The 25977-nt window shown below is 39.9% G+C and overlaps 2 protein-coding genes across 4 annotated transcripts in view; one reads left to right on the top strand and one right to left on the bottom strand.

The window, feature by feature from the left end:
- Positions 1-1291: 1291 nt before the first annotated feature.
- SNAP23 (synaptosome associated protein 23) lies at positions 1292-19820 on the bottom strand. 2 transcript variants are annotated; one of them, XM_068683994.1, is made up of 8 exons: positions 19664-19820; positions 12729-12835; positions 12127-12168; positions 11314-11362; positions 10432-10549; positions 7043-7192; positions 6367-6511; positions 1292-3779 (listed from the first exon to the last, which is right to left on the bottom strand). In XM_068683994.1, exons 2-8 carry the CDS (start codon positions 12783-12785, stop codon positions 3714-3716), a joined length of 627 nt encoding a protein of 208 aa, XP_068540095.1. In that variant the 5' UTR covers positions 12786-12835; positions 19664-19820; the 3' UTR covers positions 1292-3713. The 2 variants fall into 2 exon arrangements, with proteins under 2 accessions (XP_068540095.1, XP_068540097.1); XM_068683996.1 differs by having other exon boundaries at positions 19660-19770.
- A 138-nt stretch (positions 19821-19958) lies between these two features.
- Positions 19959-25977, top strand: part of ZNF106 (zinc finger protein 106) — a 39647-nt gene continuing 33628 nt past the window's right edge. The window contains exon 1 of one of the 2 annotated variants that reach the window (XM_068683966.1): positions 19959-20080. The gene's annotated coding sequence lies outside the window, so the exon portion shown is untranslated. The remainder of the gene's footprint in view (positions 20081-25977) is intronic. The other variant, XM_068683965.1, reaches the window with a different exon arrangement.

Here is a 25977-nt window from a genome sequence, read left to right as displayed (position 1 = left end):
TATCCAACTCTCTATCAGAAACAGAAGGGTATTTGTCCCAAGGAAAAAAAAAGCTGGTTGACACCCTCATGTTTTAGGTCACAGCAAAAAATATGTTCAAGTCATTTAATATAACATTCTGTACACTTCAGCACTACACTTAACCTATTAGTAATTGTGCATTACAGTGGGTGTGGGGAGATGGGAGAAGTGACAAACTGCTAATTTTCTTTTCATGTGTAACTATGCTTGCATTTTAGCTTGGGAATTACTGAGGTAGAAAAACATAACCCATTTAGCAATCCATGCGTATATTTTATTTCAGATTGATTTCACTTGCTCTCCATTTTTTTCATGGTATTCACATACACTTCATATATTTATTCAATTAACATTCAGATAGTGCACTGCTGTTTCAAGTGCAGCAAAGGTGAATTAGCATCTGCAAGTCACTGCATTGTGTTAACCACAAATTGTTTCACAATAGAACCTTCAGAGGAAGAAGTTTTGCAAGTTACTGCACAAGCAACATGTGCTGCAGCTCATGCTGTATGTAGATGTAGCCCTCTGTTAACAGGTTTAAACTCATCTTTCATCTATTACGCTAGCTTGAATTTCATGGTTCACCATAAGCTATCATGGTCTAAGCATGCCCATGGGACATAGAGTACTTGCTCAGTAATAACATGCTCAGGTGGTCTTAAATATTTTTTCCCTAAGTTTTGGTAGAAATATACTAGGGCAGCTCCACCATTGCACGCAGAGCACTTCTTCCAAGCCACTCCCAGATACCACTGTTCTTTCTTTCACCTAAAAACTGGTACAAGTCTGTATCCCCCCCCCAGCCCTTAAGAGTGTTATGTGAATCTAATGCTCCAGTACAGAGAAAATACAATCCTAAATTGCTCTGTAAGTGAAATGGCATTGGTAGAAGGTTAAATCACCAGATCTCATGTGACTAGATAGATGCCCAGCAAGTATTACCAATACTCAACAGGAAAGCTTTATTTTGCCTGTTTCCTTTAATATCCTCAAATGTAGCCCCATGCCTTACCAGTCTTTCAAAGAGATGGACACATTTGATAGTTTGAAGTCAGGTGATGTTGATTATGCAGGGATGAAAACTTAAGAGTGTTTAAGAAAAGGAAAGATCAGAATATTCCTCTCTTCCCAGCCACATCCCTTCCTGTGTAAACATCAGGAGTTCTGTGAAATAAAAATAGAAGGGAAACTTCCTGGTTGCATAGTAGCAACTAGTTCTGCCAAGTTTTTCAAGGACAGGAAATTAAACAAAAACACTTGTAAGACAAAATAGTTCTAAATCACGTTTAGTTATAGAAGTATGTATTTTGTTGTGCACAATATAGTTTAACAATCAAAAGCAGAAACTGTAAACCTTCATTCTTAATAGAATTCAGAAATATAAAGATGCACAAGTGTTGATTACATTCCACAGACATGGGAAGCAAGCATCTACTCTACAGATGACAATAAAATGATCCAAGAAGCAGACTGTTTTGTTCATTAACATGAAGGCACCAGCTCCCTGACAGGTTTGGCTCTTGCTGCAAAACGATTATATTTAGCTAATCCTTAAGTTTAGAGTCTTGGCAGTTATTTCCTTGTGTGATGTGCATTGTAACATGAAGATTTCTGCATACTCATCACAGCATTCTCTCAGTCAATATGAGAGTTTGTGGCTGGAGCACAGGGAAGTCAAGAATGTGGACTTGCAATAGCAAGGAAGAACATTCCAAGGTGTCTCAAGATGCCACAGTGCAGATCTGCACCGTTCTAAGCAGAATGCAGAACTGCTTTAGTATTCTGTTCCAGGAGACAATCACAGCTAAATAATGCATGCTTTGCTTTCATAATAAGCAGCAAGTATTCCTTCAATTAACCCAAAGTCTATAAGAAGGAAGAAAAAACATTCCACTTCCCTATGCTTTCCAAAGAAAGAGGCTGTTAGAAATTTACTATGCAATGTTCTTACAAGTACTTCTTTACTATTCATGTTTTTAAGCATGTAGCCTTTGTTACCAATAGGGGTAGATAATAAACTTTCAGAATTCATTAGCTTTCCAATAATTACTGGATGCCAGACAGAAGCCAAGGCATGGTACTAAAATATCCAGTCCCTGTAAAAAAAAAAAAACACTCTGCCCTACATAAGACTGTCTACTACTGGCCTATTTACTATATGCAGCATCTTCATCCTTTGGTCAGTTTTTTTTCTTCCACAAGAAGTTGTGCTGGGAGCAAACTGACAATATATTTGTAACACTGATTGTACTTCCGAAAACAAAAACATTTAACATTTTTTGTCTTACATTTCAGCAGATTAGTGTTATCTCTTTAGCCCTAGGACTTCTTATTAATAGCTACATAGATACCTGTGGACTGTCAAAAAACAAAGAAAACCCTGGGATTAAGTCTGGTTTTATCATAGTAAAACAGAAGTGTTTTTCCTCTTCATTAGAGGAAAGCTTTACCTCACCTGGTCTTCTATTCTGCAACAGATGAGGAACATTTTAGTTGTTATCAACTTGGAATATTTCCAACTGCCAGATCCAAAGTCTGTAATAATAAACTAGTCAGGAATTAATTTACAACTAGTTTATTTACAGCTAACAAACAGTTCTTACATACTCCAAGCTTCCTCCAGACTTATGACAAAGTAGTTCTATAATCTTAGTTTTCAGTAGCTTTAAGAAGCTCCCCCAAAGTCACTTTTGAGAATAAACTCTGCACAATCTCCGTCACTTTTGCACTGGAGAAAGACCAACTGAACTCCAGTGAGAACTGGCCAAGATAGAATCCAGTATGGGATGTGAGAAAGCTGCATGCTTTTCTACTCAGTTTCGTTCCTTCCAGTTCAGATGCCTCATTCAAACACTTAAAACCTAACTTTTAGATGATGGACACAGTTTTCCATCAAAGAAATGCTTCAGGGAGATTTTTATTGTATTCTACTTGCATGCACAGAGAGTGTAAGATCAGCTATATAAACACATGATAATACTAGATACTAGAAAAATGCAGCATGATTTCCTAGTCATGGCCTCCAAATGTCAATTTACAGTAAATAAATTGAAAACTATACGCCCCTCCAGTTAGCTTTACATTAAAGTTTGTATGTTTAGGAAGTGTTTTTAAAGCCCTCAACCCAGAAGTAGTAACCAGTGGGCCTCCTGAATGTTGTAGTCCACATGCTCAACCCCAAACCAGTCACGTGGTCTGAATTGTAAAGCCATGGTTAACCTGCTTAGAGATACAAGACAGACAATACTCACCAAGTCCCTGTTTTAGTGAAGACACTCAACTTATGAGGTATTTCAAACAGTGCAAAGTGCCCTCCTCAACTTTCCAGAACTGTGAATTCACGTTACCCTGCTTATTCAACTTCAATAAAGAACTGTATTTTGGATGCAAGAAAAGAGACTGGGGGGGAATAAAACATGAAAAAGTTCTCAAAGCCATGACACTTTCAGCCCTGAGCAGTTTAAGAAAGTGAAGGTAAATGAGTAGGAGGAACTTATGTTGACTGCTTTCTTGGAGTCAAGACCATGTTTACATGAAGCAGTAAAAAAAAAGAGAAAAGGAATCCCTATAGAAAGGGTACTGCTTCATTTTTCCCAGCCCCTCTCATTTCAGAATAGAGGAAGTTTCACAGATCCAAGAATACGGTGGCTTGCAGCTGGAAAGACAGTGTCACTGAACAATGACAGAGGGTTTTAATTTTCAATGAGTTTCTTTGCTCTGATGTTGGCTTGCTCGATGCGATCCCTGTTTGTATCTGCCTGAAAAAGACAAATTCATAGGTCATTTGCAAACTGCATGCAAAACACACTAAAAACTAAAACTGACAGGATATGTTTGAATTGCAAAATATTATGTAGACAAAACAAGCAATTTTTGTAAAATAGACATAATTTTATTTAAAATCATCTTAGGCTGTCAATTTTATCATAAACAAAATTAGGAGAAAAAAATCAGTCTTTAGCTAACCCTCAAAATAGAGTAGCCTGCTCCAGCAGGTCAGGGAGAATTTACAGAACAAAGAGTTAATGATCACCTCCCTCCAAGTGCTTGGGCAACATAAGAAACCCTACAGAGAGGCTTCAATATTATGGACTAAGAGTAATAAATGAGAACTGAAAGTGACCTCTAGGCATCATGTTAGAATTGTTTTGCTAAGTGGAAATCCCTGGTTTCCACCTACACATCCGTACAGTGTCATGGTGTCATAACAGCATAGTGTCTATAAGTAAAGCCCTTTATTTTATAATTGTTTTACTGCTACCAGAGCCTCAGAAAAAGTCAGCCACTATGTAGGATGAACAAGTATCAAGATATAGTTTCACTGAATGGTACGATAAGGAGCTTTGAAATACCCTATCCAAGATGCTGCAGGGAAAGAGCAGTAGGGATAATAAGCAGAAAGCTAGCCTTTCCTCTCACCACAACGCATGGAACTCCTGAGAAGCTCTACCTATGGTAAAGATTAGCCATTTCACAAACTCATACTGAAATTAACTAGTATGACATCAGCCGTTCAAGCCCTTCCATTATGTTTTTTCCTTCCTGCCCTTCACATTGATGGCTGGGGAGTGGCAGAAACTTATTACAGAAATTTGTCAAAAAAAAGCCATGATTTTGTAAATACATAGATTTAGCTAGCAGATACTCTTCCAAGGAAAAGGCAGTAATGTGTTTACTATGGGTATATTCAGACTACAATTGCATCATAACACTGCAGGCTGGGAGTCACCCAATCAAGTCTTTACTTTCTCTGTGGATTGCACTTGAAAAAAATCCCTATAAACTCCCCTGGAATTAAGCTTAGTACTGCTCCTTGTTTCTTTATATCATATGGTCCTTTGGAGATTTATCCTCAACATCTTAATTCAGTTTCCACACTGTTCACTACATTTAAAAAATGGTTATTAGCAGAAAAGAATGAAAGTATGCTGAGACCATAGTCAGATCACTAGTCTCAAAGCCAGGGGCTGCATTTGGTATTTTTATTCCTCTTTTGTAAAGCAATTCTAATTTTAGATTACATTCCAAGAGTTAGTAAGATTTAACGAGCAAGATTTATTCAAACCACTAAAATGTAAGAGCATCAAGACAAAACAGGTGCTTGAAACTACCAGAAGAACACTAATGCTAAAAATAATAATTTCTACTTGCAGTTGGTTTGACTGACAATATTCAGACCACCTTAAGTGCTAAAGGTTTCACACCACATTTTAAATTCTGATGAACTTCAGTTCTAGTGTCTTTTAAAATGTTTGAGTTTTTTCACTTAAGTTACCTCAGATGTGCAGTTTCAGAGAACAGTGAAAGACAATTTAGACACATCCAATAAGATCATGTTGATTGACATTAATACAGCAAGTACTACTACTAATTACTAGTCAAAATTGAGATGCTGACATACGCACAAGCAGCATCTACATCACACTAACCACTCTTGTTCTGAATATTTGAGAGCTGTTAATCCTACTAGGCTTTTCTGACTAGGCTTCTCAGTGGTATCTGACTTCTTATCTTGTCTTCATTTTATTAGTTTACAGCAACGTGTCTACTTCTGCTTTTTTAAAATCCATAACACATACCATTCATTAAAGCTTTGTTTCCCTTCTTAACCAAGAAGACTGTAAAAGAGCTTCTGTTCATTTCAAAATATGGGGATTTCTGAAATATTACGAACTTCCTCATAAGTTGCCCACTGGAAGAAACCCCCCAAATCAGATTTGCATGATTAATCTATTTGAGGAAGTTAATCTTGAAAAAATAACAAAAACAGGGAGGAGTGGTGGCACAGAATGAGTTTTTTTCTGGCTGGGACTAGCTAACTTCATGTGCAAATGAAAGCAGACCATGTCCCTGTGCACCACAAAAGCTATAATTTCTCATGGCCAGGCCTGTAGAGATTTTGAGTTAGGGCAAAGAAACACTCATGTCAGTAGTTTGGTTTATAGTATTTATTTTTTAAAAGAATCAAGAGTTTCGCTATTGTTTAAAAAAAAAAAAAAAACAACTCTTCCCTACTACACACAAGAAGATACCCTGAAAGCAAATATCTCAGTTATACTTGCAAAAAAAAGTCTATGCTACTGATCCAATATAATTAGTTTCTTTCAGAATTAGCAGTGACTTGTATTTAAGAGCTGTATTTAAGATCTCTGACACTCTAATGCATTTGAGTTTTCAGCTACATACCCAAACACCAATTCTCTCTCTCATTTAAGTCATGACAACTAGAGGATGCTATCATTTTAACTGCATATTTTATGGCAATTACAGGTCAAAGACAGCAAGCCTTATCACTTATTAGTAACAATCCTCAAGTTGAAGGCAGAAAACATGGTTGACACTTACCTTTACATTTATCCGGTCTATTTGTTTGTTTTGGGCATCGATCTCATTGCCCATATCCAAAGCCATAATTTTCAAATTCCCAAGAATGTTTCCTACTTGAGTAAGATTTTCATCCATTTCATCTTCTCTGGCATCATTTGTTATCCTGTCCCAATAATGACAAGTGTTTCCATGAATCAAGAACTTGCTTTTCCTTACCCTAAAATTACTGTATTAGATTTTTTGTTGTAAAGTCACCTGACAGGCTATGTAGTCAAGCCAAGGTATTCTCTCATTTAAAACAGATATATTTCAAGCAGGCAACCCACTAAAAAGAAAGTTCTAAGCTACCACCTACTTAAAAATAGCCTTAGAATTTAAAATAGCAGCTACTAAAGAAAGTTTAAGACATTGCCTTAAATGTATGAGTAAGAGTACTTGATATTTTTAACAGTCTTACTAGACTCTAAGCACTAGAACTCCACAGTTCTCACTATAGAGCAAGGAAGTACAGGATGAAACACTACGCTATTGAAAGAGTACTACTTGGAGAGGAGATGGCAAAGACTAATAGCTCCTCCAAGTAACAGTAGAAGCTTGCTGTTTAGCATCTTCACTTGAAATATATCTGAAAGAAGCTGACAACTGCTAGCTTACAATTCCTGCATTTAGGACAGATAAATATGAAGAAACAAACCGTGTAATATATCCACCACTTGGTCCACCAGAAGTCTGAGGTTGCTGCTGATTTATACTTCTTGGTTGCATGGATATCACATGATCTGAGTTCTCCATTCCATCTCCCCATGTTGCTCGGTATGCTTTGCTAGACTCAAAATTCTTCGTCCTACTCCATTAAAAACAGATATCTGAACTGCTCCATCAGAAAAAAATGGCATCCTGATTGAAGTCCTGAATTAATCTAGGATTGTCAGAAACATTCGTCTTGTGCCCTAAAGATATTAGGTTTTGCATATAAAAAGCCTTGTCTAGATACTACACATTCTTATATCAGGATAGTACAACTATAACCAAGTTACTCTAAGGACAGTTGGCTAATCTTGTTGCAAGTGTTAGCACAAGCACAGTATTTCCCTTGAAGTAGCATTCTTAAAAGAGAGGAAGCTTACAACAGTATCAGGAAAGCTTACGTTGTCATAAAGTTGCATTTAGAACAAGAGTTAATGTAATGTGATGCTTAGGTACTTTTGAAGGAAGCAAAGCAGATGAATGAAAAAAATTCCCACTAATACAAGAAGCTACACTCCGCAAGGTCACCATTTATCTCTGTTTTGTTCAACAGTTTCTATAGCCAAGCCCTTCTTTTTAACATTAACCAAAATGAACTTGAGAAACAAAATAGCAATCTTGCTTAAACAGTAATGGCTCCTTCACTCCGTAATTTACCATTACACTTTTACCAAACAATACAGGAGAAAAACAAGTAAGCCCACAGAACACGAACATGAAGCAATCTTAAGCATCACATATCTACGAAAACATATCTACAAAAGCAAGAGAGAAAGGAAATTAACAGAGAAGTTATCTACATCAATTTCTTGTGACCTCTACAGAACATATTTTGAGAAGAATATTCTGTTTGTTGTCACTTTCGAGTTTGGATAATCAAGACCCCACTGCTACTTTTCTGCTTCAGCAGAAGCATGTGCAAGGCAATATATATATATATATATGTATATAGTGTCTCCAGTACATCTAACTTTACAATTACAGGTAATAAATTTCAATATTTTTAGCGCCTTCAACATCAGTAGCCCAGATGTTTCATATTTGAAGAGGTGTGAAATTAGCTATAATAAAGAAATATCTTCTTCTCATTCCTTCGACATTGATGTAAACAAAATAGGAAAATACTTCTCATAGGAGCTGACCTGTGAAATACAACCTATTGTGAATACTTCGAGAGGAAGAAAAGGAGTCGTCTTTCAGTTCGTAACAGCAACGTTACACGCAGGAGAATCCTGAAGAAACCTGAACTACTGAATTCTAGCAGTCTGTGCCTACACAGCCTTAAAGATCTCCTTAGGTTTTCTGCAACAAGATTGAGCATTATGTTTTTGTCTCATTCACGCTGAAGTTGCAGCAGCTGGAGATATTTGAACACTTGGCTTTTGAAATATCAAAGTATTCAGTGACAGAGGCAACAGTGAGGAATTTATTGAAGAAGCAGCCTGAAAACTTTCACATCTGATTTAGACCAGTAGAAACAGAAGTTGTTACTTAAACACAACTCCTAAGAACAAATTTCATCACCTGATCTTTTAAGAGTTGTTTAAGCTACTATGCATTTATATTTCTCGTGTTTTGTTTCTGTAAGAGTTAGGCAATCTATATAGCCTATCAAAACAGCAAGAGTTATAACAGTTGGTCAAGCTTCCCACAGCCAATGCAATCTATAATAATTGACATTTATTATTACAACACATCACGATCACAAGGAGACACGCGTGCAGATATCATGCACATGCAAGCACATATCCAGGAGAAGCATCACCTTAGACAGCTGGTTAAACATACATGCTGCGCTAGTAAGACTGACCTTGTCCTAAAATCCGCTTTCACCAGTTAAGCGAATACAGCTTCTTATCCTAGTCTTCATTTTAAGAAAGCAAGCATCAGTGTTAGGAGAGAACGGAGAAGAAATAATAGTAAAGACCAGCAAACAGGTAAATTGATATTAGTGCACAGATTATATTAGAGTACTGCTGGTATTTTGTGGTTTTGCAAAGCTTTCATGAATAAACTAAGAGTAGTGGAAGTGAGAAAAAGCAGTATTTCATCAATTAAACATTCTGACTTTTTTTTTTTAAAAAAAGTACAAACTTTGGAGATAGCCAGTTGGCAAAAAACTCTGACATCGACAGAAAATTTCACATACCAGAAAGTATACGAACAGCATTCATTTTCTTCCTCATTGCCTACTCCTTACCTATAAAGTTTTCCTGCATATTACTTCCCATTTTGGTACAATACTCATTTATGTTTTTATTTATATATTTGGATTGCCTCAAGAGTTTACAGATCCTGAGTTTGCTCAGTGGCAATAAGCTGCATAATTAAATTCAGTGAAATTAAATAGCCAACTACAGGAAACGATGTGACTTACAGGAAACAATGTGACTGGACTATGTGTGTTAAAGTGCTCGAAGTCCATCAACTTGATAAAACTACTATAGAACAGTGTGCACACCTATCTTGAGGTCAGGACAGAACTACCGGCTTTTCTCAAGATACAAAGGGTAAGATTTTCAGTCTTAGAAGCCACATTCTTATGTATCCCAAACACTCCCCTAGTATTATTTTGTTGGAAAAGCAGGTTCAGCTACTGCAAGGCATTTTTACTCAAGTTTCTACTATCTCTCAGTTGATTAAGTTGTGTTTTTTTCCCCCCTCATGCTAAAGAGCTAAAAGCAAACACACACAGATAATATTAATTACCACGAAACATGCATGCAATAGTTTGTTTAGTCACTAGTGAAATATTAAAGCTCTAACACCAACATCTGTTCTCCTGCTCTCTTCATCCTTAAAGCATGAACTTTTAAATGCTTGGAGAACCAATACTACCCTCCTCCAAAACAAATATTTTTGCATGATATTGAATTATAACATTGAATTGTCCACCACTACCAGCCTTTATGTAACTTAGCAGAGAAGTACTTTTGAGAATAAATGATGGTGGCGGTGGGGGGGGGGAAATCACATTTCTAAGGGACACAGGCATTTACATACAGCTATTTGTAGTCCAGTTTGGTCTCATTTGTATGTATGTTGATACTGAATAGACACTTCAGAATCATAAAATCACTTAGCTTTATGGAGATTAGGGTTCAAATGTGCAAGATGTTGCACAGTAGCTCCATTTACAGCGAAAGGTGCACAATATATGGTCAGATGTAAGTAAGCTTTAGCTAGTCTCATATGATTTTACAAGTGTGCACCTCCACAAACCAAAACGAAGTTCCCAGAGATGCATCATTTTAGCTTTTATAAGAGACCATCTCCCAACACAACAGCAATTGGGAATATCCAAGAACTTTAGATCTGTGTAACAATTTAACCAACCTGTTACAAGGACAGACACAGAGCCCACAACATTTGTTGAGTTCTGTCAGTGTCTTCTCAGCTTCTCTCATGTCCTTATTTATTTGGTCCATGCCTTCTTCTATGCGATTTAGCTGTTCTAGAAGAAGAACAAGTAACCTAAATAAACACACATTTGGAGTTGGGGGTGAACTTGCACTCCTTTCCAGCAGGAACTTACAAGATTCAGTTCCATCTTGATATAAAGACAAATGTCTTCTTTGCTTTCCTGCCTTTTTTCTTTTGTAGAAAGAGATTAAGTAATTAAGTTTTGTCTACTATATTAAAACCATTTCTCCCTGTCCTCAGAACAGCCCTTCTGCTGTTGCTTTTAGGATAAATGCAGCAGTCCTGCTATTGTGGAAAGAAATGGCTTCAGTAGTACAGTCTTCATCACATTCTAACTAATAGTTTCTTGACTACTTTAAATTTTCTTGTAAATGCTACAAATGTATGGGAATAGCCAGTTAATAGATCTCATTTTCAGAATCACAATCATGTAGATTGCAAAAGACCATCATGATCATCAAGCCCAACCATCAACCTGACCTACTAAGTCTCATCACTAAACCGTGTCCCTTAATGCTATCTCCACACATCTTAAATTCCTCCAGAGCTTGGGACTCCACCACATCCCTGGACAGCAAATTTCGATCCTTGAACACCCTCTTCATGAAAAAATTCTTCCTAATATCCAATCAAAAGCTCTCCTGGCACAATGTTTTTCTCACATCGTATCGCTTCTCACCTACCTTCAGAAACGCGTTTTTAAGAAGCCTTTAGTTTCCACAACTCTTGAATGATGATCTATTTCTTACAAAGGTAGGATAGATCATTAGTGTTTGGGAAGAAGGAAGAACTCACCTCCTTGTTCATCCAGCATTGTAATAGTCTTGATGCCAACATCGTGAGACTGTAGAAAGAAGTTTGTATATATAAACAGACTTCAATATACCAATGCAAAATCAGGTCTCTGGAGTAAATTTGATAATTCAGGTTCATAATAAAATACTATGCTAGGAATAACTTCTCTAGTAAATTACACTAATATTCAAATTGGATCTTACATTACCCTGGTAACATTACCTTATATACTATCTGTTTCTTTTATATCACAGAACAATAAAATGTATCATAATACTTAGATTGAACAAAGAAAAAACTATCATACTTCACTATTTTTAATATTACAAATGAACAGATGCTAAGAAGGTACATGCAGAACCACTTTTGTATAGAAGCAGAAACAGCCCTGCCCTCTACTACTCCACCATACCCTACTAAGCTGTACCCTCCTCCTCAAAGCAGGACGTTTTCACGCTATTCATAGACAGTGTGAGCTAGAAGAAAAATGTGAAGTGGTATGAGAACCAAGTGATGAAATTGCCAACGCCATGACTGACTGACACAGAATTGTATGCAACTGATTGCATTGATATGCACTTGGAGATTAGGCCATTTTGCTTATGAAGAAAGTAGCCAAAAATGATATTGATCCTTCTGAGACCTTACTTCACATAATCTGAAAACATTAGGTTTAAATCTTTCTAACTCCATGGAACATTTCTTTAAAAAAAGTTTGAGAAAGACAAAGTGATGAAGATCACTTTGTGATAGTTAAAATGCTGCTTTCATACTCCAAATGTATACAACCCTAGTGGAAAAAAGCTTCCTTACCTCAATGGCCAAGCCAAGAATCCTCCTTGTGCTTTCCAAAGACTAGGAAGAGAAGAGTTTTGAGTGTTAATAGCATATATCAGTCTCTGAAAGTGTTCTTTACTAGTTAATTGTAATAAGGCAACTATTTTACACAAGTTCATCAGCCTGCTATGTAATACTACATCTGTGTTGCAATTATCAGCAACCTAGAAGTTAATTAGCCGCTGTGGAAACTCTTTTTTCTAGTACTTAATAGTAATTTGCTATTGCATACAGAAGTCAAAGAAAATATATTTTCATTTAACTAAATTTAATTAGAAAAGAATTAGATGCATGAAGTATCAACATGACTAAGAATCAAGGATAAGCACCTAATTTGCCTCGTCTCAGTAATCAGGACTGGGTAGGGAATACTCACCGAACAGGTGGCTTTACAACTGAACAGTTTATTCCTGAAACTAAGAATCAGTTGAGTGTTGGCACTAGTATTTACTAAGTAAAGAGAGGTTTGGAACATTTGGCTATACTCTTGCAAAATCATCACCCTAGATTATTTTAAAAGATACTGTAATCTTGGCAGATAACTATTCTAAACCCAGACAGCTTCCTAAAGTATTTACCTCATCAGTGACCTGGTTGGCCCGCAGATGAATTTCTTCAGCTGATAGTTCAGCCATGATGAGGAACTATCACTTGCAAGTAATCGAGTTGAAAGAGGATCTTCTCCCTGGAATAAGAGATAACAGTTAGACAGTATGAACACTTCAAATAATTCTATTGGTTAAGTCAAAACAACCTTTTATCAGTATTTTGCACTGAAACAGGACAATTCCAAGAACTAAGACATACACACTGCATTTTGCGTAACACATGTTCAGAAGGCCCTGAAGGATTTGCTCAGCTGATATGATATAACCAAAGAGCTATGAGAAATGCAGGAACAATCAGTACATGAAATTGTTTCCTTTCCAAGGCTTGACTTCATAAACATTTTTGGAAAACTATCTATTGTTAGCTTAAGACAGAAATCAGGACATGGACATGTCTTAAAATAAAAAGCCTTTCCATGTTGGAAAAGTCTTTGTTTACCCATTAATCCGGAAAGAAGTAGTTTTCTAAAGCATGTAAATTCCTAGCATGAACCTTAAGTGCTCTTCACCTTCTATGTGAAGGATTTTGACAACACAGTCAGAAGAGAAAGCACTAACACAGACCAAGCACCACCTAAAGGGATTCCAGGAACACTTTAGAAGTAGTTCTTGTTATAATATGGTGAATCCCTCCAGCAGCAGGAAGTTATAAATGACATCTCCACAACTCTTGCAAATGTTTGAGTTCACTTTCCTTGTAATTAGATGGGACCAAGATTTTTCTTTTGATATAATTCAAGTCCTAATACACTAGGACTTAACTTTTAGAGTAAACAGGAGATATATTTTTGCCTGAGGAGACAGCAGGAAAAAGCAAGTCAGTTGATAGACTGTGTATTGTTATCAGAGAAGTGTTTTTCAAAATCAAGACCGTGCATTTTTGTTGGAGGAATGCTAATAAAGACAGTACTCCCAGCAATAGGAAGAACATAAGTCACAACCTACATAAGATTTTAATAATCTGAAGTTAAGGAAATTCTTTGAGTTGTTTTTTTGATCTTTGCTGTTCCACATCAGCAGCTTCTGATTAAATTCAGGTTATCCAGATAACCACTCCAAAATGTCCTGCTTGTATGGCAAAACCATGTTCTATTTTTCCTTACAAAAACCATAGGCATAGCATTAGTAACTGCTCCTAGAAGGACAAATTCATCCAGATGCACCCAGCTGTCAGCTAGGGAACAGCTCCTAATAGGAAGTACATACATCTGATTCAATCTCATTTAACTGAAGTACTTCAGGATTTTGAATATATCAGCAGATCTGTCTTTAGCATCTCACATACCTCTTCAGTCTAAGACTTTGAGGTTTTTCCAAGTAGCTATCAACACTTTTTCAATCATGAAAAAAAGCTCTCATAAGGCCTCTAATAGTTCAGTTCGCATTAGTCCAGTCAGACCATACAATCACGAACTTAAGTTAGTACTAAATTATAAGTACTAAATTACATTTGCTTAATATTCAGAAGCAGGATGAAATTTCAGTTATATAGTTGGTGTTGAACAAGCATTTCCTTACCATCCTGATTGCTGTCACTGGGTAGCACCTGAAGCAGGGAACGCCTGGCCAAACCTGCAACAGTCAAATGCTTCTGCAGCTTGGAGCCATGAAACTCATGTCCTGTCTTAGAGAGCCAAAGGGATATCATGTCCCCACCCTGCAAGTGCAGCAGCTTCCCAAGAACCCCATTGTAATTGCAGAACAGGGCTGGACACGCAGCTGTATTCCCAGAGCAACCTAGAGACTTCCTTTGCAGCAGCCCTGCTGTCCTGCTTCTCTTTGCAGCTGTGGGGTCAGGCTACCCAGCGTAAGCACAACTGCTGGCTCCAGGCTGTTACAGCCACCACTACACAATGCAGTAACAGTTTCTGTGCTTCTGAAGCAGGGTAGGACACTAAATTAAACACTCAGCCATGTGTTAAACATTTGTTTATAAAATAAGCCTTTACTGGGTAATAAGGCTCTTGCCTCTTTGAATAGATATTAGCAAATACATTGTTCTACTACCTTCATGTCATGACAGTGCCTGAAGTCTGAAGGAAGAGTGTAAACCTTATCTGGCCAGATAAGGAGTTGTGTACTTGGTTTAGTACTGTCAGAATGTCATCCTGTGCTGCTAAAGCCACAAGTTCACGAAGACAATAAAAACAGAACTGCAGCGAGACTGAGAAAGGAGAAGGAGACAAGTCAACACTTCCAACTCTCAAGCTAGTAGTTCTTGGTGGTATAATCTGGAAGGTAATATATTACCGTGAGGCAATAATTAACTACAGGACTGAAGTTCACCTATGCCATCCCAAATTCACCCTGGGTTTGCAGAATTATTAATGTCTTATGAAAGACAAGGCAATGCTGAAATATGAAAGTAATTAGCTAAAGAGATTCGGCAGTTAGCTGAAGCGCTGCTTCACGTACTAGTAGCTATCAAACTGTACCTCCCCAACTTCACCCTGCTTACATCACCTTTCTAAAAAACTAGCAATCCATATTTGGCACAAATAAGTTTGGGGTAATATTAAACCCAGAAATTATCAGAGGTTGCATCTGGCAGACAGTTTGAAAATGTAAGCACTTGTTGCTGAAGCTACCAGTTTTATCAGCTCACAGATGATCTTTGCTTTCCTCTCGCTTTCTCACAGCTCTCTAAACAACTCTATTGCCAGAAAGCAAGAAGTTCTGTGGAAATCCATAGCATTTCCGTCCTGCTTTCCCTCAGACCAATGGTTGTTGTTCTTGCAACTGTTTGCGAGTTGACCTAACACTGAAGAAATCCGGCTGCATGACACAGAAGAGAAAAGCCCCTCCACACAGCAGACACCCATAACACAGAGCAAAACCTTCTTAACCCAGTCACTTTTAGGATGCCTCAAAGCTGAGTTATGCCTGCGCTTTTCTTCTGATGCTCACATTAGGATTCCTGTAGTGTTTTGCCTCGTGTGGGACAAAACACCAAAATCTGGAGAGACAGTTCACATGCTCAATTAAACTTGCTAGGATAACTGACCTCTGTTGGAGGAATCCAAACTAAACCAGACTCTTTTGAGACAGGTGTTCTGACAATGTTTTTCACAGGTAAGAGGGTTCCAGTCATTTCTGGATCAATTCATGAGATCCCATACCACTGAAAACATTGGCATCACCTTCTGTTTCTCTGGACTTCACATCAAGCTTACCCACCTTCACTTTTCAGCCACTGCCAGAGCTATATACAAGAGGCACTTCCTTCTTAAGATAGGCCTCAGAAAGCATGCTTTTTGAGTTGGTTTTATTATAATGCCTGTTCAGAGCTGAATATCCGGAATCGATGGACTCCAAAACAGGCTGTAATTTCCTTCTCCTGCTTGAGCTGGTCAGCCATGCTCTTGCAGACTGCAGTAGCTCTGCAGAGGAAGGCAGTGCCAGACAGAGATATTCCCTAGGACTCCTGATCACACAGCGGTTTGTAGCACCCAAACAAGCACGTGGGAGTAACTGAGAAGAAACCAATTATCTCCAAAAAAGCCTGTTTCCAAGGATGGAGAAATACACTCTGTAGCTACGTGCCTAATTGGAATAGTTGGAACATAGCAGGTGCCTAGCAGGTAGGGATGCTGCAAGATTTCCCTCAAGAAGTTAACACCAAAGATTATGCAATTTTTACTAGCAGAGCAGTTCAGCTATTCCAACAGAATGAGGTATATACATAAAGGGTACACAAAACCCAGTCTTTCTGCCTAGGAAGCACTCAATGTGACTAAAAAGTTCCTGGCATATATTTTATCATAATATAAGACTTGCTAAATGCAAGCATTTATTTTTAGTATCAACAACGTCCATTTTCTTCGCTTTCTTAAGAAAAAGCATTCTGCTGTTTTTGTTTAGCGAGAAACAAAATTTAAACACCAAGCTAGGCATGCCTCACAAGGACCTATGCATCCATTTACAGTGTGCCTAAATACAAAGCAGATCTTCAGAGAAGGATGTGGAGTCAGCCATATTTGCTTTTTGTTATCAGCTCCTTGCAGTATTTACTCAGCTACCAGACTGCAAGGATCATGGTGAAACACATTCCAGTGCAACTCCCCTCGTAGCCCACCCCTGCTCAGGAAAACCTGGCACCCATGGACTGTGTAGAGCTGAGGCTGCTATCAAAAGCATATTTTTTTGAATTAATGGGCATCATGAAACTTTTCTACCAAGTTAGAAGACAACACATCCTTCAGCTTAACTATCACTGCCCTATAAAAAGATTGGCTCATTGAGAAACAAGGGCAGCAAACAGACACAAGGCCTGCAAATAATAAGGATCTGCCTTCTCCTACACATTTTACTTTGGAGACCCGGGGTCAGGAGGAAGTTCTTTACATTTCCAGCTCTGACCACACGCATTAGATAAGACATTATCTCTTCACAAGTTGACGCAAATTGTGCTAAGATATTCTACAAGCTTACTGCTATCATCCAGAGCAAAACATTCTCATTTTGATATTAGTTGAGGATGGACAAGAGTTAAATTACTTCTGTCACTTCAAGAAGAGGAACAATGAGATAAGGGAAAGGAATGCGTGTCTACACAGACTTTTTACCCCCCCACTTGCTATGCATTCAAGTCAGTGGCTCCAAAAGCCCAGGAAAAGCCTTGAATTCACACTCTTACACAAAACGTTTAGGTTAGAGAAGGCTGAGGAAAAGAGATCAAAGGCAATTTTACAGAACAGTTAAAAACCCCAATTAAGCTATTCCCTGCAGAGAAATGAGTGATATGAGAGTAGCTTCAGGGCTTGTATTAGCATGGTGTCAGATCCATTCAAAGCATGATTGGCTGAAGCATTTTAGTAGTTTCTTCATCTGACTAGAGTTACACCAACACTCAGTTTCCACTATAAGCAGGGCTCAGTTATAAAAGAAAGTAAGTTGCAACCTTGCTTGTGATGTCTTCTGAATAGTCTTTTCAAGCTTTCGTTTACAAGTGAGCACAGGAAAAATATTTGTGAACACTTCCAAGGTAATAAAAGCTATAGCAGGCAATTTACACAGCTTGAATAAGTTTTTCTCCAGCACATGCTGCAAAGCAAATCTAATACGTATTAACTCTAAGAAAAAACAGAAAGTTTACTTCCTTGTTTCATAATAGTCATGGTATATTCAAGTTGTGCTATCCAAAGCACTCAAAATCCTGAAGTACTTTCTGACTTACAGATCTTTATGAATTTATACCAACTGCAAGCCACCAGAATGCCTACAGAAGTGCTTGTTGAGCCACAATTACACCATCTGCATCTAGAAAGGACATCAAGGTACCTACTGTAAACAGAAGTTGTTTTAAAATATTCCTATACTGAATGCTGTTTTAAAAACATTACAGCTGGAGACTGTATTCATTTATTCCATTCCTCTGACCTACTACACTTCAAAACACTTATTTTGAAAGAGGGCGATTGTCAGAAGTGAAAACTTTTCCTAAACCAGATGGATTTAACTTCTATTAGACCAGAAGTTGTTTTGATCACCTGCACTTTCACAAACCCATCCTGAATGGTCACAAGATTCGGCCCTGCATCTCTGGCAGACATGGAACAGCTTTGTGTCTCCAACAGACCGAACACCTTTCAGAAGTGTCAGACACCCATCGCCTTTACCAAATATCATAGATAAATCCCTCGTTGTCTAGTGGTCCTCTTTATTTGAGCCTAGCCCATTCTAATCAACGCCACAAGGTTTCCTCCCACACCATTAATCTGAAATGAGAAATTAAGTTTCCCTTCACAGCAAAAGAGGATGATGATTTTAGAGGAGCTATTCCCAAGCCATGAATAAGAACTACTTCAGTCCTATGAAGCGTTCCAGCAAGACTCCATTCTTAACTCCTCAAGTTGTTTTTCAGCCTGGTATGTAGTGCAAGTTTCTTGCAGTCTGGTATTACACGTAACAGAGTTAAGTGGAAAGCTTTCATACATATTATGCCCAAATCATTCATTTTTAGCAAGCTGGGGGTATGAAAGAATCCTATCCCTCCCATTCCTGAATACCCACATTTGGTTACCTCTTCATTGTAGGTAAGTTAGAAATGAATCCTTGTACTTTGTCCTTTTAATATAATGCCCTACTAAACACACTAAAATATGCTTTCCATTGATTTTCTGTTTTTACATATGAAAGTGCAAAGGAAGAAACATTCAATATCCCCCAAATGATATATCTAAAACACGGGAGAGATGCAGCCTCCACCTCCTCGAGGATAACCTCACCAGAAAGGTATGAGCCAGGAGATGACATAACCCTGCCGCTCCAGCAGCTGACGGGGAGCCAGGATCTCCCCAGCTGTAATTTCAGCCATTGGCTCTGATACCGCCTCCGGTGATCGGGGATGCTCTGCCGGCTCCTTCACCGAGAAGGCGAGCTGTGCCCTTCCCCGTGAGATAATAAATTGAGGAAAGGCTGTTTTTAGATAAAGACACCCATTATTTATTGGGTTTCTAGGCCTTGTTGTAAGGATTAAGAACTAGAGAGATTACAGAGTAGGTGGAACTTTTACTGAGGGTTTGTTCTGCTGTTGTGCTTTCAGAAATTTGTTATCACTAATTTAGGAGGGGTTGTTTATTAAAGACCCTCCCTGAAACAAGCTGAGGAGTCACCCTACGCGTTACGACACCCCATACGGAGCGCTGCAGGGTCTCGGCACCGGGCCGGAGCCCTCTGCCCCCTCACGCCCCAAACCCAACGAACAAAGCGACCTCATCGCCGGGGCTGAGGCAGGAGCCGGCCCCGCACGCTTCCTGCTGTCCCCACCGCCTCCCTCAGCCTCAGCGCGGCGCCCACAGCCCGGGCACCGGGAACGCCGCCCCCCACGGTTATACCCAAAAGAAGTGACCGCAGTGCCCCATAACGCGCCCAGGAGGAAGACAGAGCCGGTGCCGCGCACCTACCGCCGAGCGGAGCCGTGTGGAGCCGTGTGGAGCCGTGCTAAGCCAAGCCTCACCCCGCCGCCCGACCCTTTAAGAGCCCATGCCCCGCGGAAGCGGGCGGCAGCACCGCCCATCGGCCGCGTAATGGAGGTCGCCCTTCCGCCCGGGCAGCGCGCCGCCGCCGCGACTACATTTCCCAGCAGGCACCGCGGGAGCTAAGGGAAAGCTTCCCGGCTTGCAGCGCGGCCGCCTCCTCGCATTCCTATTGGTTGTGCCGAGGGCTCGCCCCGCCTCCCCGTGCGCCGCAGGTCTCCTGGGGGTGCCGCGGCGTTGGGGCTGCAGGGCGGCGGCGGCGGGGCCCGGGCGGGAGGGGGGCGCTCGGTGCCGGCGGGGATGGGACGGGCGGGCGGGCCGCTGCCCCGCCGGGGGCCGCCGCAGGTGAGTACCGGCAGCGGGCTCGGTGTGGCATTTCCATGGGGGAACGGGGTTTGTCTCTGTATCGGTGCAATCTCGGTGCTGCGCTGCAGCGGGGCACCTCTCCCCGTCCCTCTCCCTGCAGCGCAGCTCTGCCGAGGCTTGTGGGACGGGCAGGTGCTGAGCAGGGACCCGCAAGGAGGGGGCTGGGGTGTGACGGGCTTTGTTTGCAGGAGGAGCTCCCGGGGCCGCTCGTCTGAGGTCTCCGCTGCTTGTTTCTGGCTGTCTCCTAGTGGCTGCCTCTTTCAGCCAAGCCTCAATTATTCCATTAAGCTGATTGACTGCTTTGCTGAACTGATAGATCCTAATTTCGGTAATGGGTTTGCTGAGCTTTGAAAGTAGCTCCCCATTAGGACTGTAGTGTTTGGGAGTGAGTGTTCAGTACCCTAGGGACAGTGAAGTTCAGCTTGTAATTTACTTCACTTTAGGAAATAAATTCTAATCCTGACCCGATAAGAGACTGTGTCTCTTGTTAAAGGCAACTGTATTTTTTATTTTTATTTTTATTTTTATTTTTTAGTCTTTGGCTTCAACCAAACAGGCGGTAAAAGGCAACTGTGTTTGCATCACTATCGCCATGCATGTTCCATCATGGACTGATCTTTGTATGTAAAGTTTTGTACATAGATGCTATATAATCTGGCACTCCCAATTCAAGCAAATAGGAGGTTTTAGCCAAACTGTGTTAGTCCATCACTTGAGTCACTGGGACCAAATTTTAGGTAACTTGTAGTACCAATGACCAAAACTGTCATGTGTTTGAAGAGGTATCAACCAAATGCATCATAACCGTGCAATCATGCAGGGCTCTGATATTTATTCAGTACAAAGAATAAAATTATGTCATATAAATAAGTACTCAAACTATGTACAGGGATACTAAGATTCATAGATAATTTCATCATTTCATAAAATGAAGATATTTTCCATTGATTTTCTGCTTTATCTTTTAAAGATAAAGCTCATAAGATATCTGGAGACAAATCTAGCTTGATGAAATTCTTATCAATATTTGGCACTTGTCTTCTGTGAACTCTGCCACCAGATGGTGACATAAGATTTGAGATGTTACCTGACTCGAGCGGATTATACAAAAATGAAAAAATATAATGCTTTACAAAAATACTGTTGTTTTATTTAAAACAAACAAACAAGGAAATAAAAAAAAGGTATTATTTGTTGGGTATGGGATTTTTTTTTTCCATCTAGACCTAGGGTATTCTACATTTTGATCCCAAATTCATGGAGCCCTGAATATTCACCACTGGAACAAAACGACTGTCTTTCAGAGGTGTGAAAATTTGGACAGACGCTTGTATTTCTCTTGCTGAATCATTGATGACTGCTAGCCTAATGTTTGGGATCCTTAGCTTGAATTTACTTGTCCCTAAAGTTCCATATATTGACAAATGACCTGACTACCTTGGTTTGAGTGCCTCAAATCACTCCACAGGGGTTTTTAATGCTCTGTTGTGACTGTATGAAGAGCCCAATAAGTGATTAAATACTCTCTAGTGCACAGACCTTTGTTAGGAAGTCTGAGTATGTGGTACGTAGACCTTTGTTAGGGAGTCTTGAGTCATTTTGCGAAAGCCAGCTACCTGCTTCTGTGGAACTGCAATAGTTAGGATGTGTAAAGCAGTCTGTTTTGTTTTCTGAGTACCTGTTCTTACTTTCCAGTCTGTGAAAGAGACATTGTTTGCTCACCTGTGAAAGGTACCATAAGCTCAAATACGCAGGAAAGGGGAATAATTGTGTTGCTTCTTATTAAAACTTTGTCTCAATTGGTGTTTGAGGCTATAATGGTAGTAAAAGGCCCCTCTCCAAAGGGAAGTGATAGGGATCTCAATTGGAGTAGTGTGTCCAGTTTTCCTTAATGGTTTTGTAGGCAATTTGGAAAGAGGAGCAGGAATTTTAGTATGCTCAGAAAATGAGGTGTTTGAGGAAAACATCTGAAGAAATAGTTTGGATAAGTCTGGAAAGGAACTGGGAATATAGGAGAAAACAGCGGTTGTCCAGGTGTGTGGTTTTTAGGTCTCTGAAATGGCAGTATACAACAGTGGTTCTGAACAGCTTTCCATTCAAATTAGGGCAGTGCGTGTTCCTGAATCTGCCAGTGTGATAAGTAAGATAGCAGTAAGGTATTTACTTTCACTGGGGAGGTATTACTGTCTCAGTTTACAGCAAGGAAAGCTTAGTTTGGATATTGGGAGATTATTAGCATTGCTTATATATATGGGAGATTAGAAAGCCACAGTTTGATTGTGATTTAAGATGTATATATTCTTCTCGTCTGTAGCCCATTCTTAGCTTTGCTTGTAGTAAAAGTAGTTGTTAATGAAAAGTCTGTGTTCATGCCACGTGCTCTTGTGTACGTGCTGGTCTGTTGTATAAGGTACTTCTCTATGGTCTCCTTATCTCCAGTATACCTTCCCTGTATACTCTAAAAAACCAGCAGTACTCATGGGATCACATAGGACCACTTCCTGCAGATGTCTTCTAGGGTAGTGTAGTTAACTTCATTGCTTTTAACAGGAACTTAGAGAACTTTGATCCGTGGAACAATTCTTATCTCCTGGCTCAGTGTCAAAATAGTTGATCGCTTGGCAGCTCAGTTACAGCCTTTGCTGTTCAGCAGTGCTGCTTCAGTGCTGGGGGGTCTCCCATACCTTCCAGCTGCCCTCAGGGACCCTCAGTGATGAGAATGAAGCTAATCGTGGGAAAGCAGAGAGGAATTGAAATGAAATTCTGCATCTCGTACAAGCATTGTAACTACTGTGTTGCAATACAGTTCTTTCCTTTGCCGTGTTCAAAAAAAAGTATGACCACAAACTAGTTTGTGTAATGCATGATTCTGTTCATGTACTAGGGGAGAATAATGCTGTTAGTCGTGGCTTAACTATATTAAGTCCGTAAGTTTTTGGCTGTTGATCAGACCGGGTTGCAAAGATCAGCATCTCTGCAGGAATGCTAAAATACCTCCCACGTATGCCCAGAAGTAACGTTCAGGTAACTGGGGAAAGAGTCTAGTAAGCAGATGCATAGTGAATTCAGGTGCCTCAAGGGCAGTGATTCTGGGAAGGAAAGGTAGTTTTTGAAGGTTGGTGCTTTATTCCATGTAACTTCTGCTTGAGGGGATGAAATATGACTACAGGCCCTTCTTCATTATGGTGAGTTACTTGGTTTTGTACAGCAGTCTGTACAAGGGCTTTTGGAGCAGCATGTAGGACAGGGAAATGATTTGATACTAAGAATTTTTCCTTAAGAAAATCTGTTTTGCTAGGCTTTAATAAATCATTATTTGGTTGTGCTTCTGATTTGCTACATAGCGTTAGTTTGTTGCAATAGGTGGTTGCATACTGCTTTCAGATGTCTGTGGTGTTCTCCAGGTTTTCCTGTGAAGACCAGGCTTCTCAGCAGGAGAAAAAAAAGAAGCTTTGCTGCTAACCAAACTACCCAAACTAACCAAACTACCTGTGCTCTAGCCTAGCAGCAGTTACTTCAGTGCTTTCTTGGGCCTAAAGGCCCTACCCATTCCTCATTCTTCTAGCCCAGAGGCTTCCCTCCAGGTGGACCTGGTGTCCACCTCTTCCTCCTATCAACCAACAGAAGGTATCCAGAATGTGCTTTGCAGTGAGTTGCTTCTTTCCTCTCTTCACACCTATCCTGCCTGGCCTGTGGCAGCTGTGGTACTCATGTAGCTCAGCCCAGCCATTTATGCAACCAGTTGCCTCAGGAGAGAGTTCCTTGATGCAAAAGGATGACAACATCCCCGTGAGGGCCTGAGGAACGTGCTGCTGAAGGGCATCATGCCGTGATGAACTTCCAGGCTCCTGTTTTTGTCAGGTGTAGAGTCACTGCTGCTGTCTGTAGGAACACAGAGTTTGTAGGCTGGCTCTTTGTCGGCCCAGCGCTGCCCATCTCCGAGGCCTGCTGAGGATTCCTAGGCAGCCGGAATGCCGGGCTGCCCGCCCCTCTCCGGGGCGCGTGTGGCTTTATATAGTCGGTGTTCAGCCACTGATCTGCAGCAGATTTAGCCTTGACATGCATTTTTAATGTATGCTATCCGGTGAAGTTGAATAACTGGAGGCAAATGGGTGTTGTAGCAGGAAGTAGTCTAATGCCTCATTTTCTTTGTAGGTTATTTTTACTTGTGAGAAGCGTTTTCCGAAAGCTCTTAACAGACTTGCTGAAGTTAATTAAATGCGCGTGCTGTTTCCAGTCTCTGGGCAGGTGCAGGGTGTGGGCAAATTGCATTTACATCACAGAGTTGTAAAATACATCCATCCCTTTCCTTTAAAACAAACAAACAAAAATCCCCTACTGATGGATAACGTTCCCTCAAAATAGGAAGTTGTTGTGACATCTCATTTGTTTTGAAGGCTTGACATTCTGCTGTTGAGGTTTGCTTCTTCTCCATGGTGGTGGTGGTTTTTGTTGGTGAACTCTTATCTTTGCTCACTCTTGGACTGTACTTGGTTTTGCATTGGCTCCTTTTCCACTTGATGCCCCCTTAAGAAGTAGTTCTCTGTGCCGTGTGGTAAGTTGGTGACTTGAAAAGCACTAACTGGAAAACTTGATAAAGGCCTGAAGGTTGTTCAGGATTTAAGTATAGAATTTTTGTTTTCTTCAAAAGGAATTTAAATAGACCTGCATTTGTGCAGAGAAAGCTCCATTTTTTAAGTTTATCAGCATGGAAGTTTTATGATTGACCAGGCCAGTGTACAATGAGGGAAACGCTATTACTGAATACATGGCTCAGAAGCTGCCTGGTTCTTGTTACTGTTACGCAGTGAATGAGGGAATACCTTGAATTTGTAGTGCTTTTTTGAAGTACTCTGTGAGAAGTTTTTTTGCATTGAAGTTAAAGTAAGTCATTGAAGTGAGCCTTGGCTTTTATAGCAGGACTGGTAAGAAAGTGAAGCATGAAGGGAAGTGGTTTATCTCCATGTAGGCACTCAGTCAAGAGGTGATCTGGAAATAGAGTGTGGATTTGTTCTCTCCTAGTCATTGTATGTGCGTTTTTTAGTATCTACAAAATATCTCGTTGCTTCTGAGCCCTTGCTTCAAAGGGCTTCTCTCTGTGGAGGTGAAAGCTTCGCTTTTCATAGTGACATCCAATAGCATTTGAATTCCATTAGTATTTTTAGTACTCTGTCATAAGTAATGCTCAGTCGATTGGGCAGTTAGCCTAAAACTCTTCCTGTGATCGTGTATAGTTACTATATGTTTTAATTAGCCAAAACAGGTGTAATGTTAGTTCTGCTTGTGAAAGCGTTTCAATGTGGTGTGCTAACTGGTGTCAGCAAGTAGCCATGCTCTACTGGCCTGTTTGGCCTGATTTGAGTCCCGTGCTGCATTACCCTTGTGAAGGATAAATTCCATAGGTACTTGAAGTAGTCTTAAGCAAGATCCTGAACACGTATAGGGTATTATTCCACTAAATGACAAAGTAGTGCAAGGGAAGAGTATTGGGGAAGTAGAGCATGATTTCATGCAAAATTGGTGTAAGCATTTGCATCCTTTGCTTTTCAGGAGTGGCTTCAAGTTAATCATGTTCAAACAGCTCTCCTGGATTGAGTATGTATCCAAACCTGTCATGTGTACAATAATAAATAATTCTCTTAGATCTGTTGCAGCTGCTTGGATCTATATGTAAACAGTACATCAGTGATGTGCTCCTATGCTTGCATAGGTTTTCCAGGAGGTTATTATCTCTGAGGCTGATATCTCATTTTCTAATCACCGCTTGAACTGAGACAGCAACTTCAGTGAAGCAAGCAGCTACAGTGAAGATACATGTAACTAAGAAGTTAGCTTCAAAGCTAGTATGTGTGTGTTTACAAACAAGTCATACTTTC

Source organism: Anas acuta, chromosome 5, assembly GCF_963932015.1.
Source record: "Anas acuta chromosome 5, bAnaAcu1.1, whole genome shotgun sequence".
NCBI lineage: Eukaryota > Metazoa > Chordata > Aves > Anseriformes > Anatidae > Anas > Anas acuta.
Note: the sequence above shows the minus strand (reverse complement) of the source record. Positions and strands in the feature narration are given on the sequence as shown.